Here is an 18,112-nt window from a genome sequence, read left to right on the forward strand (position 1 = left end):
GCGAGGGTGGTGGTGTTGGGGTTGAGGCTGAATAGGGAGACTGGTATTCCACTTAGAATCCAATTCCACAAGTCTCTGTGGGACAATTAAGCTGGGAAGAAGAAGCAGTCTTTTTCTCAATGCACTGGGGCGTGTATATTAGACGCTACAGCCGTGGCCATGCAGCCGCCCACAAAAGACTTGAGTTTGCAAAGATTTCAACAAGAAAGCCTCTTAAAACTTTTGTTGCTCTTTTAGAACGCTGGGAGAAAAGTCTGCAAATTGATGTCACGGATCCTCTCTGCATCCAGTGAGTTTACCTCCATTTGTCATACCCTGCTGTTCCATAGTTTTTTTTAAATGTGTTTGCAGGGCTATTACGTGTGCAGCCGGTAGGCTTGATATGCCTGGTATCTTGGGGAAATGTCACAAGTTTGAGAGCGGCACACAGCGACAGAAAGAAAGGGAGGGCAGCCTCTTGCAGATGTGCTGCCACTTCAAGCATCCGTCTTGTTTTCCTGCTTGGCTCATTGCTCTATTTGTCTGAATCGGTGTCATTTTTGCTCACTCAGGTCAGCTGCAATTCCAGCTCCTCTTTCGTCACAGACACTTCGCAATTTTAATGTGATGCATGTGGGATAGCGGGCAGCTCAACACAGGCCCTGTCACTGCTTATACACGGTAAAGGTATACACCGCATGTTTTGATGATTCCATGTCCTGTTTACACCACTTTCTCCCAAACCATCACATGTGAAAGAACCTATCTTTGTGCCCAGCACAAGTCTAGCGCAAAGTGCAGTCTAACTGCATGCTTGAGTGGGGTTTTCTTTCCTCTGATATTTTTGTAGACGGGTGCAGTTAGACAGGGCTATTTGTGTCATTGTGGGAGTGAACAGAGTCGACTTATTTCCACTCATTCCCCAAAAATACAGAGCAAGAGAGGCGCCCAAACAGCTGTTGCCATTGCGGGAGCATTGAGCGAAGTGCGCAAAATACGTTGATTAACAACGGCTCCGCTTGCAGATGATGTCAATTTGACCGGGGCGATCACAGATTACTCCTGTGAAGTGGGAACTCGAAGACTGCCTTCCACGCCGATCTTTCATGTCTATACTGTACGTGTAAATCAACACCCCTCCGTCTAACCCCAAATTAGATGTGTTGCGGCCCAGGGAGTGTTTTGAAAACTACACTAAAGATGATGATGGTAAAAATATTGAATGAAAAAGGATTATACTGCTACGAGGATTGACAGAGTTTGATACACACAGATGTGATATTCCTGAATGATCTACCATACGTAGCCTGGGAGCAGAATGTGTCTGGCAGCACTTTGAACAAATCCACAAAAATCGCATTACACCTCCTGTGCCACTACTTAGACTGCAGGTCTTATTTTTCAGACAAATGTTCACCTATACACAGGTTGAAATTGACTTTTTTCCCACATGACCGTCTGTTACAGGGGAATTTGTATTTCAAAATGTTGTAATTTGTGAAAAAAATGATAATATTGAATGACACAAAGGTGTACGCATTTATAGAGGAGTGTAGCGACATCACAAATTCTTCCTCATACAATTCTTACAATAATCCTTCAGACAAGTGTAAAAAGAAGTTGATGCTTAAGTTAAAAACTAATCATCTAACATCCTTTTGCGATGCACATAAATTCTTGTGATGCAAAAGTATTTGCTCACAGCACTCAATGTTTCAGACTTAATTTCTGGTCTCTGCCTCATTCCTTCCTTTTCGTTGGTGCAGTTCTCCGTTGGGTGCCTCTTGGGAAGAGAGAAAATTACATCCTACCGAATAATTAGCAAAGTTCAGAGCAAACTAAAATCTGCCCTGCTCTCCTACAGTTCCCAACACTGGCAGCTTTCTCTTAGCAACTAATTAATTCCGCCTCTGAGGTTTGCAGACAGCATTGGTCTTGGATGCTGCAACAGCAGAATTAAAATTAAAAAAAACACAAAAAAAAGGAAAGAAGGATGAAATGAAGAGTAAGTGCTTTTTTTTAAAATTGTTTTTCCGTTTCATCTTTTTATACTCCCAAATAAATATGACAATGGTATTCCTGGAGGGAGTATTATTATTTCACACATGGATGCATTTTTCAAATAGAAATAACAGTGTTTGGCTGCCATCAGACAAGATAGCAAATAGCAAAGCTCCCTCCGTCCATAATGTTCTTTAATTATTATAATGTCTTCATCCATATCCGGCAATGTTGCATGAAAAAGGAACAGCGGAGCCCAACCGGTATTAAATGGAAATCACTAATCTCGCTTCTTCGCGGAGAATGAATGAAATCACACTGCTCGGAATGCAATATTACTTATGTTATCTGCACTGTTGCAAATCATATTTTTCAAATCAACTTGGATGTTCACAGCCTGGAGTTGTATCTTGACATGTATGTGTAATAGAGGTCAGCTCGCACTGAATGTTGCTACGCAAATGAAATGGTCGTTATCGCATAAATATAAGAGTATTTCCAGTAAATTTGTTAAGCTCGCTGCAAAATGATTTGGCACCACCTGAATGGTAAAATCCCTTGTCGGCTATTGTGCCTTCTGGTGATGGAAACCATGTTGTGGTTTCACAAAATGGCATGCAAAACTAGTTGTACGTAACACCTTTGTTGCCTTGACTACTCTTCTTCTGCTTCTATTTCTTCGTATACTTTCTTTTACCGGCTGGCAAATACCTTTGTTGCATTACAGTCACCTTCTTTAGTATATGAAAAAGAAAGTGACCACCAGTGGTCACGGGGCGTGCTGGAGCCCATTACAGCCGTCTTCGAGCAGTCGGCGGCCTATACCCTGAACCGGTTGCCAGCCAATCACAGGGCACAGAGAGACGAACAACGATCCGCGCTCACACACACACCTAGGGACAATTTAGAGTGTTCAATCAGCCTGCAATGCATGTTTTTGGAATGTGGAAGGTAACCAGAGTAACCGGAGGAAACCCTCGCAGGCACGGGGAGAACTTGCAAAGTTCACGCAGGGAGGCTGGAGCTGACACGCTAACCACTCGATCACCGGACCGCCCTCTTCTAGAATAATAGTTATTTAATTGTTATTTTATGTCTACGAGTGACTTTGGTTGTTAGGCAACAGAGTCACAAGAAATATATTTAAAAAAACCAAAATCCCTTTTAAGTAGGAAAGCACAATACTGTACCTCAATTGGAACACATTTTAACCTCAAAACCCAGGATTTATTGTGTGTGTGTGTGTGTGTGTTTGTTTTGTGTGTGTGTGTATGTGTGTGTGTGTGTTGTCTTGTGTTTTTGGGGTGAAGGGGGGAGGGAAGATTTAGCTTTTTGATAAAGGAATGTGAGGTTGATGCGCTAACCACTCGACCACTGGGCCATCCTTACTTTATTATTATTATTATTATTCAATTTCTTTTTCTGCCTTCTTTTGGCAGTTGGCAAATAGTTTTGATGCATTATCGTCTGTAGAAGGTGGCCGTAATGCACAGAAAGTGAAAATGATTAGGGAACTGTGACTTTGGGTGCCAGTCGGAGCGCTAATGGCCCTGGCCATGTCCAAATTTGTAGGCTTTACCCTTCAAAAGCCAAATTTTGTTGGCCACGTGACGTAACTTCCGGCGAAACAAACCAGAACTTTCGTTAATATGACGCAAAATTTGGGTGAAATATTTAACTCACCTGTTGGGTTCATTTAACCAACCCCTGCTGAGTCCAATTAACTATTGCTAGGATGGCCCTTTATTCAGCCAGCAGCTGGATGAAAATGGAAACCAATTTGGGTTATTTTTGACCCAACTGTTTTTTTGTGTGAAGTACTCCAAACCTGAGAAAACATATGGTGATTTCTGATGTAATTGTGGCCTGGTGAGCCTGTTGTGCTTTTTCCTGAGTTTGAACCAAAAGTTTATTCAAGACCATTTGTTGTGGCTGAATTTATTTTGATTTATGTTGTTTTGTCAAGATTTGATTTAGATGTTTTGTTTTTTAATTGGGCAATATCTGAAGGAGCATGAATATGTTGCACTTTTTTTCTGCGTCATAATTTTACTCGTGAATCCAACTTTTGAGTACTCTACTCCATGCATTAAGCGTGCAGTTTTACTATATTTTCATGAGATCACTTGTGAACGCATGTTCACTTTACAATAAACAATCCAAAGATAAAAGGGCAGATTGCTTTTTTGTGATTAGATACCGGTATCTTAATTTATGGGCTTTGATGCCAAAAAAAGAGTTACTTTCCTTCTTTCTTTATTCATCTAAACTTTTTTAGCCCATTTTTTGACAGCACACAGCATTTTGTTTTGGTGCTGGTGGTTATGTAGTGTCATTGAATCAATTCTGTTAATGTGAAGCAAAATATACAATCAGGTGCTTCTGTGCTACCCTTTATAGTGAACCATTCCAACTATTTATTAAGACATTAACTCAAAGTTCCTAATTAAATGTTATCTGCAAAAGCAAAGTTTAAAATCCCGATGATTTGAGCGTAACAAAAACAGCAGCTAATTGTGATATGTCATAAACCTTGAGTTAAACACTCGAGTACAAGTTGCTCATTAGAGACGCTGGGGCCACCGGGCCGGCGACGAGTGGCTGTGTAAAAGCTTTAAAAGGCAACTCAACAACCTCCTTGATAAGGCTGCGGGTTGCAGCGAGGTTGTTTATGATGTGGAAGCCATGAGAGACAGAGGAAGGGGGCAGTCATTATTTTCTCCACAATTACCTGAAGTCCTTGATAACGAGCAAAAAAAATGCCATATAATTAGAAAAACACCAGCGACACCATTATTGTCAGGAGAACGCAACGGTATAATGAAGCAATTATAAATGAGCCGCTTTGTGCTTGTCATTAATTTCAGCTTTTAAGGATGTGGAGATGAAGCATGGCTGAGCGTCGGCAGCAAAACGAGCTCAGATGACGTTTGGGGTGTACGAGGCTGGGGGAAAACATTGGTCTGTGTTGTGTGTGGGTGTGGGGGGGAATTGGTGATGAGTCCAGCAAGTCTCACTCCCAGTGGACATGCTGCGCTTTAAACATGCTATAAAGACCCTCTGCACAGTCAATTTCGTAGAGGACATTCTACTCTAAAAAGACTATACAGTATATGATCCCATTTTAAAATTGAAGAATATAATATTCAGAGTAAATTTTATCCTGGAAAAAAAAATGGAGCGATATTGTCTGTACTTGGAAAAAAAGGAGACCCAAAATTTGGAGACTGTCACCAGCGATTTACAAGCTCGTCTTTTTAGAGGTCAAATGTACTCGTGTCGGGTTGCAATTGTTTTGCAAAAACATAAGGTCTCTATTCCTCGGCCACAGACGAATATTATCCCGCAATGATCAAGTTGCCTTGAGAGAAGAAAATAAGGTGGTGCAACTCAACCTTATCTCACATATCACAAAGATTGACTTCTTCCTCTTTTACTCTGACATCTTGAATCAATTAGGTTGAATGTTTTCATTTTTAAAAGTTCCAACAACAAAAAAAATGACGTAACTGAAAACAAATGTACATGCTGTGAAACTCTTTGACCAAGAATGAAACATATCTGGGGGAACCCAAACCAAATTAACATTTTAGTTACAGCAAAGTTAAAACTAGCTATAAAATGTGAAATATTTTGTCCAATCTGAAATGCATGTTCTAATGTAAAAAGTATACGAAGTGATGGTTTGACCCCTTTCATCAATCATTCATTCATTCATTCATCATCCAGGCAACGGTACATTCAAAGTTGGCGCCAGCAGTAACCTTCGTTAGGTTTATGCTGTCTGTCTGCATGTCTAAAAGTGCATTAGCAATCAACCAATGAAAACCTGCTTTTTCGTTTTCCAATGGCCATCTCTTTTGACCGACATATTTTAAGTATTGTAGTCTCCAGTGCCATTCAACTTCACCGTGTCATGCTGAGATGTTTTGTATATTGTATGGTTTGGTTTATTTGTATTTATAGTTAAAGACGTTTGCAAAACAATGTTGCAAATCACGAGGCGGTAGGACACAGTGCAACCTTCCAGGATAATGTTACGACCGATGAGTGTGGATGGAGCTGACAAGCGAGCTCGCAGGAATGCATCGAATTCGCTTGTTTGTTTCATCAAAGGCGTCAAAAAGACCAAAGGGAGCACAATGCCACTGAGTGAGTAACGTCACCGCAAGTGGCATCCAGTGACAACACAACTCCAAAGACTGTCCTCCTCAATTAGAAATGCCGTCTTATTAATAGATCCTACAGCGCACTTTATCATATTGTCTCGAGAAGGCTATTGGAAGAAAGGGGCAATTAGGACCCAGAAGCTGCGAGGCTCCCATTATTTTAGAATTTAATGACCACGCAACACAGAAGTAGATGTAGAAATGAGGGCTACAATGCTACAATTATGCATAATCTGGCAGATCTTACCGCACCCCCCTCCAACACACACTGTGCCCGCCTTGAATAAATTTACATGGAAATGCATTCCTGCCTAATTTATTCTGAGAAATTAGAATATACATTACAAATATTTCCATGGACGACATTCGGCAACGTGCGGTTCGGAAATTTAATGACTTATTTTCCCTATATGCCGGTTTATGGATTCCGTTAGAGGGGCTCAAGGTTTTTGGCGAAGACAGATAATTAATAAGATATGTAGATATGGTGATATGTGTTGTTTTTAAGATGTCCCATCCACACACGCACGCACAAATGTATGTGTGTGCGCGAATATGCAGTCAAACCAAGCGTCATTTAGTACTAGTGGCAAGATGCATGACTCTGGACACAACCCAAAAGCAGGGATTATTGACATGGATGCTCGCCCATTAATAAGCCGCTGTATCCTTTGTGTTCGGGGTCACCGTCGCCGCAGTTAAGTATAACTTGTCAAGGCTGCTCGAGCTGCACAATGCCTACCTCATGCATCTCCTGTCAGCAGGCATAATTCCTGGATGCTGGCCCGCCGCTGATTTCTGCATAAGTGATGCGAGCCTTCGAGTAGAGTTAGGGGCATGAGTCTGTTGCCATTGAGAGATGTTCATCATTCTTGATCTGGCTCTGTCAAGACCGGGTGTTTTAGTGCCTCTCACGATTAGGCAGAATTGACAGGCCAAGAAGGCAGTGAATAGCAAAAAATGTGAGGAACTAAAAGGGGTTGGTGTGGGCTGCAGGGTGAAGTGGAGTGTGGCCGCCATTTAATCTGCAATTTATCAGTTTAGGCTGCACCATGTAACATCAGGGAGATTACATTCTAGGGAGACGGCGCTCCATTTCTCCCTTGTCCCCCCTCCCCTATCTCCTCTCACATGCCTCCTGATGTCGCCTGACGGCAGAATGTGCAGGACAAAGAGGGAGGACTGTCTTTACTGTCACCATTATTGTTTGTCAAACCCTTAATTAATATATAGCACTGTGGACTTCTGTGTGACCAAATGCCTGCGTATAGTATCCGCACAGACGGCTTCCTTTATAGAGGTTCTTGTCATGAAGTAAAAGTTGAAGAAGATTAACACGCGCCCGTTGCATTTGGAGACACAAACACACATGCGCGCGCGCGCACACACACACACACACACACACACACACACATACACTGCCATTGATGTCTGTGACCTTGGAAGACACTGATCACATTGGACCAATAAATGCTTAATTGCCATTTTTCCGTCGGGCTGCTTTATTGATGGTGTTTCCAAAGTGATTAATATGAACTGCTAACAAGATGTTGCACTCAGCTCTAAACAAAGCTGAGCAGGCATGTTGGAATACATTGACTTCTTGGAATTTTGCAAATACAGGCTGAATTAATTTCAAGGATTCCAAATGAATCCCGATAGAATTTCCAACGTGACGCACATACAATGTCATTGTTAAATTCATGAAAAATATTTCTCAATCGCGGCTTGCAAACCCACCATCTTATTTAAAAGGATCATTAAAAGGGTCACTGACTCTGTAAGGTGTCTACCAATAGATCTCTTCCTCTAGTAAGACAAAAGCAGAAATATGAAGATAGGGGCTGAAAGGAAGGAAAAGCCAGAGCAGCCTGGTGTTAAAATGGTCCAGGAGTCAAGTAGAACAAGTCTGGTGGCTGGAGGGCAAACAAAGCAGGAAGCAAGAAGAGGTCGTTCTTAATAGCTAATGGACTGTCAATGGTCCAATTGTAATATGTCGAACGCTCTGAAATATGTTTGCATTGATGTGCAATTGGCCTTTTTTAAATCCCTGCCTAAACTGTATAAATGCATCCTAGACAGCAGAGGTCACCAAGAATGGTGCCCGTGGACCACATACATGACCAGCTCACCAGTGACAGGACATTGTGATTTCCTAAGTATGGTGTAGAAAAGACCATCTGAAAATGAAAACACTTCCAGAGATTTATAGAGTGCTAAATTACTGTTGACGAGTCATTGCATGATCACGAGCTTCACGTTGGTGAATATCATTGTTACATGTACATGTACTGTAATTACACATTCTTAAAGGTACAGCAGTTGTTGAGAACGTGTTATTTCAAAAGTGTGTGTCACACTGGTAGCCCATCAAACGAATCAGTACCCAAGACGTTAGCTCTCAATTTTTACAGGATTGGTGACCCTTGTATAAAATCGCAATCGAAGCCGCCGATGACAATGTGTAGTTTCACGCCCGAAATAAGTTCCAGTCTTGATAAGCCACACTGTATACCCAGGGATATTTTGTACACGATGGTGTCTACACTTGGGGACAGAGAATTTGATCCATCCTGAAAGGCGGATTGAACTCTCACAGGATGAAGACGTGACATCCACGGCTTACTTGATGTCAGTGATAGGACAGCTCACTTGTAGATCGGGCATGTTGCCAGCCAGCTCTCTCTGGGTCTTGAATGTTGTCTCTGAACAAAGGCCAGTGACACAGATGACATTGAGGGGAAACCCGTCACCTGTTGCGTAAGGACGGGATAATCATACGGGCAGGGGGGGATGCATGACTGTGTGTGTCTGTGTGTGTGTGTGTGTCTGTCTGTGTCTGTGTGTGACTTGTCAGGACAGCAGTCAGCGCCAAGGCTGGAAATCCACCCTCGTGACAGAGATGATCAGCATCAGAAGCCCATCATCAGCCGAGATCATGTCCACAGCGAGGGTCATGGCAGGCACTGACACCACCACACTGTCCACTTGGAAGACACAAAAACGCTGCATCTTTCTAACAATGTTCAAGTCAGTCCGCGTCTCTGTAACCATTTCTCCAGGCATGAGCTTTATTGCACCCAGGCATGCAAGTAAAATATAAAATTTGTTCGCCTCACCTACCAACACTTGAAAATTGCTTAATTGTAACCCCAATGAAACAGGCGTGTTCCAATCACAGAGAGAATTTACTATTAAATTTATGGAAATGCATGAGCGAGACTTGTATTAGTTGTAGGCTACACCTGTGCTTGTCAAGGTACTCAAGTATGCTGGATAATTGGCTGTTGATTGCTGCCATTAACATCTGACGGCTAAGTGCATCTAATTCCCGTTCCATTTTCATGGTTCAATTTGATGTCGCCACCCACTCGTTCCTTCATAGGTGATTAGCTGTGCTGATAGGGTTTTTTCTCTCCCCTTTTTTAATGATATAAGCACAATATGAAGAAAGAGCCGTAAGACTGTAATTGACACATCCCTAATTGATATTTGTTGACATGAGCAGTAAAAGAAAATATGGGTCGTATCATTTATCCTTATGTTTCCATTTTTTAATGCTCAAATAAAAGGATTGGAACCAAAGGATGCTTTTAATTGAAATGATGTGATAGCACATTAGTTTTATTATTTACGGTACCTCTAGCACGTACTGAACTAAGTCATGGTTTACCTATTTATTTTTATAAAGCTTTTCTTTTCAAGTCTTTGTCTTGCCAGTTTAGCCTTTCACAGAATTGGTGCTTCCTGTTTGCATCTCTGCAGCATCACCACCTCCGGGCGCCAAGACGAGGTATCCCTTTGAGTTTTAATCTCCTCGTCTGCCTGCAGCCTTGCGGCGATTTCAGTTTAGTTTTAATATGTGCATTTGACATTATGTTCATTTAGACCTCCCTTCTCTGCCCTTCATATCCTTAATTTAATTGATGTGCTTTTGCCTTATGTTGTTTGTTTTGTCCTTCGTGATGAGATTGGGCCACCACCAACCGCCATTGTATTGCATCTGAACGGTTGATGGGGGCTAGTTTTTAAATAGCTTTCACATGCTTTTGTACCTTATTCCAAATGCTTTTATACTGTCACCTTACAGCTATTTTGGAATGTCTTTTTTTTTTTTTTTACTTTGCACTGTTTTCCACAACCTAGTCATTCATTCAGGTTCTACAACTATACTTTACTTGGTTTTATACCTTACTCAATGCCCTTTTACAACACTGTGGCCTTGTAATGTGTAATTTCATTTTCATTTTATTCCGTCGATCTTGTCATCTCATCATCGTTCCTTCATTCAGGTAGTTTTTCTACAGCTAATACTTAATTTGCCTTTGCACTTTCTTCAAAGCGCTTTTACGCTGTTAGTGTATCATTTTTACTTCATTAGTAAAGTATCCACTTGTCTTTCTTTTTCATTCAGATAGTACTACAACTACTGTATTTTAATTGCTTTTACACCTTACTCACAACTTAATGTGGTTTAATTTGCAACTTATTTTTATTTTCCTCTCCATCATCCTCCATTCGGGTGGTTCTACAATATTATACTATATATATATATAGTATAATGTATTTATTTATTTGCGTTAAGCCAAATTCATTTACTTTTGATGTCACGACACAACAATGTTGTTCTTTGTTTTCAGCTGTTCCGAGAGGGACTCGAGCGTACTGGCAAATGGTGTGTCTGCCATCTGCAGGTTCCAAGTAGAACAGCACGGACTTTTTCAAATCACGATTCACCTTAAACTTCCTTTTTCATCACTGCTTTTCATAGCAGAGCTAGAATGATTGTAAAGAAACAGTCAGCGCGACTCTCTCCAAACTAGCCACGTTCTGTCGAAAGAAGGACTGCGTTAATGATGAGGTGATGGCACTTGCTTGGGGGGGGGGGGGGGGGGGGGTTCCTCACAGTACACACAATTTTCCAAATATTCATCTAAAAATATCTGTATTTCGCCTCACATTTACACCTTGCTAAATGTGCTTAAGACTGTGTCAAATAGGAGTATGGGGACTACACAACAGAACGTGTCAATGTATTAATTTCATTTTTTTGTTGTTGTTGTCGTCTCCTTTGAGGCAGTTAATAATGAAGGAGTAAGACAGTACCTCTCACCAGAAAATAATACTGAGGATCACTGGAAGCTGTTTGACATCCGACAGTGCCTCAAAATGTGACCCTCTCATAATAGCATAAACATTATCATTAATTTTACAAACGAGACATTCGTGTCTGGAATTTAAAATGTTACTAAAACATCCTTTGAGGTTGTCGTCAAAAAAGAATTGTATGCCCCGGACCTTTATGAAAGAGTCAAGAATCAACAAGGCCTAAACGAGCCATCCTTCTTCCATGTGCATTATTGGGCTACTTCTCAAAGAAATTACAGACCTGATGTATGAATTAAACATCATAGCGCAGCCTAAACTACGAGCTCGACCTTATAACGCAATGGTTGGATTATTCTGAGACAAAACAGCAGGCCTTTTAGTTTCCTTGAACAGCTTCCGTCAAAAAGATCAAATCTCCAAATCTAGCCACTGGTCTGTGCAACTAATTAACTTCCACCGCCAAAATTTGAATTTAAATTAGCAATTGCCAGATATCATCAGGGGATAGATAACACCCTGTAAAGAAGTTTATGATGGAAAAAAAGAAAAGAAAAAGAGATGAGTTTTAGGGAAGGCAATCGGTGAATTAAGGAGAGCTTCAAATGAGGGGATATCGCCAATTACAATTTGCTGAACACTTGTCAGCAGTAATGAAATGTTTGCAGAGGGGTTGCTATTTGTGGCCACTAGATTGGATGCTGTTGCTCCACTGCCCCCGCTAACAATTATATTCCATGCATAATTTGCCTTCTATTCTATTGTGCGAAGTGCAGTCCAGATGTAGCTACAACTGTCCAAGCCGTTGAATAATGCAACACTAACGTGCATTCACAGGAGGTGTGATTGATACGTGACAGAAGTAATGCGTCAGCCAGTATAAATAAGGGGAAAACACCATGTTCTTTTATTGTTTCTAAAGAATTACATAACGGATTAATCACAGTAAAGACAAACCGACTGTCCCTGCATTTCACAGGTGAGCAAGCTTACATTTTTCAAATTAGATGCAAGGTGTCTTTCTTTTCTCTCTGCCAGCCATTCAGCGCGATTGCACAGGAAGCGGAGCAATAAAGCTTTTTAAGAACATGAGTTAAAAAGATGGTTGGGTATTTTTTTTCCCAAATATATATATTTTGATCCAGAATTATGTCATTTATACAATAGCTGCTCTGTAGATGTGTGCAGCGCGTTTCCCATGAACCCACTTGCAACATATAAGCTGATTTTCCAGTGGATGGTTCTTCTGGAATGGATTACCGATGCAGGGGGTGCGGGGGGGGAAGTGTACGCAAGGTTCATGAGCGACTAGTAGACTGAAACTGTACAAGCTCACATTGAAAGTAACAGTCAGGTCTCAAAATGGACTATTCCCTGCCAATTTATTTTGGGAACATGTGTTTTGTGCAAAATAAGTTATAGTTTCAACAAAGCAAAGAAAAGGGTTTCGCATTTTCTGGCAGGGTCACTTACTGGCCTGTTGCAAGTCGAGACTCTTTTATATCGACTAAAAATATGCAGACCACTCTGACTACATGCACGAGGGGCCAGTGTTTCAACCAATGACATCCCCGCCCCTCTCACATGCCCATTGGAGGGCCCAAAGGATACACACAAACGGCATAGCATTAACTGAAAGGCAGTAACCAGTGAACAGTGTTGAGTATTTGCTCTCCCTATCTAATGTGCATTGTGCTGTCAGCTCATTAACGGAAAGTCAACTAATGGCACATCAGTGCACAAAAACTGAACCGTCCAGAGGAAAATAAATAAGTGCACAAATGCCAGTCCCTTTCTTGAATGCATAAGGAGGTAGAGAGCTGCGTTCCAATCAGGCAATAACGTTACTTCTCAGGCATCCTGCAGATGAGAAATAAAATGGCTTTGTTCACTTAAAATAAGAAAAATGCTGGACAACTCCAAATTGCAACTCTAAGGGAAGGCTTTGATTCCACAGAAGTGATTTAGTTGTGTAATTCACCTATTTAGCAGTTGGTGTGAGCAGGCAGATAACAATGCTAATATCGAAGAAGGGCATTTGCTCAAATTCAAGTGCATTAAAGTGACTGAGTCCTGGCAATCAGTAACATGTGAAAGATGTGCTGAATGTAGTTGGCCCGGTGAAGAGCGCGTGTGCGCACTTGCGCTGGTGTGGGGGCAGGTCTATGCAGAAAACCCATTGTAAACTGTTCAGGGCGCCCCAAATAAAGGCACTATTTTCAATATACAGTGTCTTTAACGCCACAAGCCGACCCTGTATATCCTCATCGCTCAGCATTCCCAAGGCAGGACCGCTCAGGTGCATTCCTCACCTTTTTTTTCTTCACGTTTATCATAAAAGCTTTTCTGCCTCACAAATGGGCATGATATGCATGTTTAAATTTGTGAGTTAAAGAATTACATGGAAGCATAAAATTAACACGTGGGCCCTTGTGTCCAAATTATCAATCGACACACATTTGAGTTGAGATTGACCTTAAAAAAGCTGCCATGTAATTTGGAATAGAGTGGGAGGTTAATGAGAATCCACGATGGTGGGAGTCACTGAATCTCATCGTCAGTTACAGTGCTTCTAATATTCAATTTAATAGAAAGTAATTGAAACGAATTTACTCTCACTCTCGGGGGGGCAATAATAAAATGAGACAATCACACAAACTAATTCTGGTCCCTTTAAATAATTTTATCATTTAGGTTGGAAGAGGTTTATCATTTAAGGTTGGATTTGTCTAACTGCCTATATATAAAAATCCGAATACATACACCAAAATATGAAACATGACTTGCGAGACAAAAATATAAAATGCAAAAACCAAATCAAGGTCAAGGTTAACAGGTTGCAACTTTCCCCATTGCAGTTTTCCCACCACGGCAAAAACCTGGATTTGTCCACATACGCACAGAAATATATATATATATACTGTATATATATATACTTTTTTTCTGTAATCTTTGAGCGTCTGTGGCTATGTACAAGCTATACACACGACGAGCAGGTTGAGGGCCAGGTTTCAAATGCTGTGCATTGAGGGAGCAGTTGGTTGGGAAGGTTCCCAGTCTCCCGGCTCCTTCCCCCACAGTCTGCCCATACAGGTGGCTGTTCTGCTTCACTTGCGATCGTCGATGGTCTTAATGAATTCCACCGCCGCGGTGAACTGCATCCACCAATAGCACTCCTCCCCACTCAGCCGGCTGGCGTAGAAATTATTGATGTACTGAACGGTGGACAGCAGGCAAGGCGGGTTTGCCTGGAGGGGAGGAGACGCAGGGATGGGCTGATATTAGCTTATGGGAAGATGGAGAAAAAAAATATACGCTACACTGTTCACGTTAGAAATGCACATATGGCATATTTTGAATGATGTGCATGTTTCAAAAACAGGGCTGGAACAAGCATGTGAATTAAAAGGAAGGACAAAAAGGAGGAGGACTACAGTCGTGGGCAAAACTTTTGAGAGTGACACAAGTATTGGTTTTTAAAACGTTTTCACCGGCAGTTCCTTTTTGGTAAGATGTTACTATGACACAGTGAAATCTAATTACAAGCATTACAAATGTCAAAGGTTTCTATTGACATTAAGTTTATGCAAAGAGTCAATATTTGCAGTGTCGACCCTTCTTTTTCAAGACCTCTACAATTGATGGCAGCTCATTCTTTGATAAAAAAAAGAATCAATGCTTTGAGTTGGTCAGAATTTGTGGATTTTGTTTGTTCACCCGCCTCTTGAGGATTGACTATACATTCTCATTGGGATCAAGATCGGGTAAGTTTCCTGGCCATGGACTCAAAATGTTCATGTTTTGTTCCACATTTTGTTCACTTTTGCCTTATGGCAAGGTGCTCCGTCTTGTTGGAAAAGGTATTGCTCGTCATCAAGCGACTTCTTGGATGGCAGAATATATCATTTTGCAGAATATCAGTCTGTACCCAATGTTGTGGATTGTTTGTTGTCCTCTTCGACATCAGGCTTCCCCGCCAACAAAAGCTTCTCCACATTGTGCATGCAAATGCACTCACACCTGCCTACTGGCATTTCTGAGCAAATTCTGCACTGGTGGTGCGCCACTCCTGCAGCTGAATCAATTTTAGGAGACAGTAGTGGCGTTTTCTGGACTTTCTTGGGCGCCTTGAAGCCTTCTTCACAACAACTGAACCGCTCTCCTTAAAGTTCACTTAAGTTCATTTTCAAGGCAAAGAGACTTTGCAATGAATTGAAATGCATGTCATGTCTCGTCAGAATATGCTGCAGTGCATGCAAATTGCCATCATAAAAAATTAGGCAGTAGACTTTGTGAAAATTATTATTTGTCTCATTCTCAAAACATTTGGTCACGGCTGTGCATGAATACTCACCCTGATGAGGACAAAGACGAGCACGGGAACAAAGTCATCAGCTCCGGGCACAGAGTCTTCATTAGCCAGACTGAGAAGGTTCATGATGGTGGAACACATGCGCAGTATACATTGGACTTTGTCTCGGGGTGTCTTGTAAGCATTGATGGTCTTGATTTCAGATTGTGCAGAGGGCCAGGGCGCCTCCTTCAAGTAAACCTGCAACCAAGGAACGCACACACACACGAATGAACAAATGGACACAAACAGCAGAGTGTCTCTGGTCAAGGAGAAAACTGAAGGGGGGAAAAGTGTTCATACCTCTGGTATTTGAAGCGCTTTATGATTAGCAGTCACGACTTTGGTCAGCCGCTGGATATGTTCGTGAAAAAGCCTGTGGGGGCAGGAAATTCGCTCTTTAAAATGCAACAATGAGGCCAGTTGTTTTTTTTTCCAAATTCACCAGGTTGATATCATTTTAAACGACAGAATACTACAAATTACCATCCCCTCAAAAATTGTGTGAGAATGCTGAAATGCAGTTGAGTCAAGGGGCAGAATAATATTTTGTCCATGTTTTGATGCACAACAGCATTCGCAGAAATGGTTTTTCCCTCAACATACACAGAAACACTGAGTAATTATGGTGTGCATCACTGTGTCAGTGGAGAAAGTGCAACTACTAACTGATCTCTGTGAATGTCTCCATCCTGGTTGGGGTAAAAAGCCAGCTTGAAGATGCGGTTCATAACGCTGCGCTCGATGGCCATCTGGGCATCCTGCAGCTGGTCCTCACTCGCATACTGCCAAATGGCATCACGGGCCATGGCGCCGTACAAGTAGCGCAGAAAATCCTCCACCGCTGCAGTCTTGTCATCTGCTGCTGTGCACACTTGGAACGCTGAGAGGGGGGAAAAAAGGGGGGTGACTATTTGCGACAAATTCTCACGCAGAGTTCTTATGAACCTTGTCAAATATGGCAATATTTTTTTAAGCACTGTTACAAACTATTATGGAAAAACAGAGGTACCCTTGATGAAGTCAAGCATCCTGGACTCCATGTGTTCAAGAAGGAGGCGAACGCACACTGTGGTAAAATAGCGGTTGGCTACCTCCTTGTCTCTCAAAACTCTCTGGAGGAGCCTCTCCAGATGGGCCTGGGAGGTCTGCAGACCTTGGCGGCATCTCGTTAAATAGGCTATGTACGGCGCTCGTTTTCTACAAGAAACACCAACAGAGGACTTTGTTTTATTCCTGAGAAAGAAATTAAACATCCACATGGTGCTGAACTCTTGAGGGGTACCTGTAATCTTCCGCAATGGCGGCAAGCAGCTTCCTACAGGTGCGAGGGTCGAAACGGCTGACGCAACGTGAAGTCTCCTGGATCTGCGCCATCTGGTTCTTGTCCTGAAGGTTGATGGCCTCTGCTAACTGGACCTTTAGGAAGCACACGATCTCATTGTCTGTGAGGGAGGAAAGAATCATTAGACATGCAGCAAAGGTATGCAACATTCAAGTTGGTAATCTGATCAGCCTGCTTCCTCTGCGTAACAAGATGACAAGAACAGAAACATCTGTCGAGTTTTTTGCTTTTACACTCTGAAATGGGCACACTTCAGAGTGTCATTTCATTTTGCCAAATATTGTGCTTCCTCAACATGAGCCTGTGACAGTGGAGCGCTGCTTTTGTGCAGCGGTCTATTAGATGTATCATCGGTAGCAATTATACAGTTCTTAACGCACAATTTCTCATGTCGTTTTTTTTTTGTGTTTTTTTTGTGCAACTTAAAGGAAACTGCTAGCTTGTTGATTTGTTCTGAGAGGTAATACCTTCAGGGTCCATATGGTCAGGCAACCCATTTCTAGTGGTTGTAGAGGTCAGAATTGGCAGAGCCACCGAGTCTGCAGAACACAATGCCAGCCGCAACTTTTTCTTGGCATCACTGAAAGTCAACAACAATCAGCGATTAATATGGACCATAATGGTGTATATGCTGAATTGTGACAATCATACCTAAAAGAGAACTTTGAGCCATGCTGATGGGCTGTCTGACTGGCTGAATCTGGGAGGTCATCAGCAGAAATGTTCTGCAGAGCATCTTCTCTTGGAGAGTCATGAACACTTTCCTCCACACAAAGATCTGTCAGAATCAAAGAATATCGCACTGTTAACAGGCGTGCAGATTACTGATCAACTTCTTAACACTAAAAAGTATTTTTCTCGATGTTGATATAATTATGCTGAAGGGACAACAATGTCAGAGCATCTAGAGATCAGTATTATGTTGCACAACACCCAATTAATCTCGACAGTTTCAATAACCTTTTTGAGTGAATAGCCAAAATAAGATAGTCGAACTTGATTAATTTAGGAAACAATCTTTTTATGAGGTCATTCACGAGGCAGAAATGGGAGATGCAGAAAACTAGAAACATCTCCTGTGTACACACCACAGATAAAGGCAGGCAATTTGAGTAGCCATTGTACAGGCTTTGGTAATGTTTATGTACCGAGTGTTACAGA

General features: G+C 41.7%; 1 protein-coding gene across 6 annotated transcripts in view; it reads right to left on the reverse strand.

Moving 5' to 3' along the window:
* Positions 1–12,139: 12,139 nt before the first annotated feature.
* The window catches only part of gapvd1 (GTPase activating protein and VPS9 domains 1), a 28,522-nt gene continuing 22,549 nt past the window's right edge, over positions 12,140–18,112 (reverse strand). For all 6 annotated transcript variants that reach the window (XM_052068584.1, XM_052068585.1, XM_052068589.1 and 3 more), the window contains 8 exons: positions 17,603–17,729; positions 17,419–17,531; positions 16,892–17,051; positions 16,619–16,806; positions 16,276–16,489; positions 15,910–15,982; positions 15,610–15,807; positions 12,140–14,503 (listed from right to left, as the gene is read on the reverse strand). In XM_052068584.1, coding sequence (XP_051924544.1) covers positions 14,363–14,503; positions 15,610–15,807; positions 15,910–15,982; positions 16,276–16,489; positions 16,619–16,806; positions 16,892–17,051; positions 17,419–17,531; positions 17,603–17,729 — 1,214 coding nt within the window. In that variant the 3' untranslated portion in view covers positions 12,140–14,362. The remainder of the gene's footprint in view (positions 14,504–15,609; positions 15,808–15,909; positions 15,983–16,275; positions 16,490–16,618; positions 16,807–16,891; positions 17,052–17,418; positions 17,532–17,602; positions 17,730–18,112) is intronic.

The sequence above is a fragment of the Hippocampus zosterae genome, chromosome 6 (assembly GCF_025434085.1).
Source record: "Hippocampus zosterae strain Florida chromosome 6, ASM2543408v3, whole genome shotgun sequence".
Taxonomy (NCBI): domain Eukaryota; kingdom Metazoa; phylum Chordata; class Actinopteri; order Syngnathiformes; family Syngnathidae; genus Hippocampus; species Hippocampus zosterae.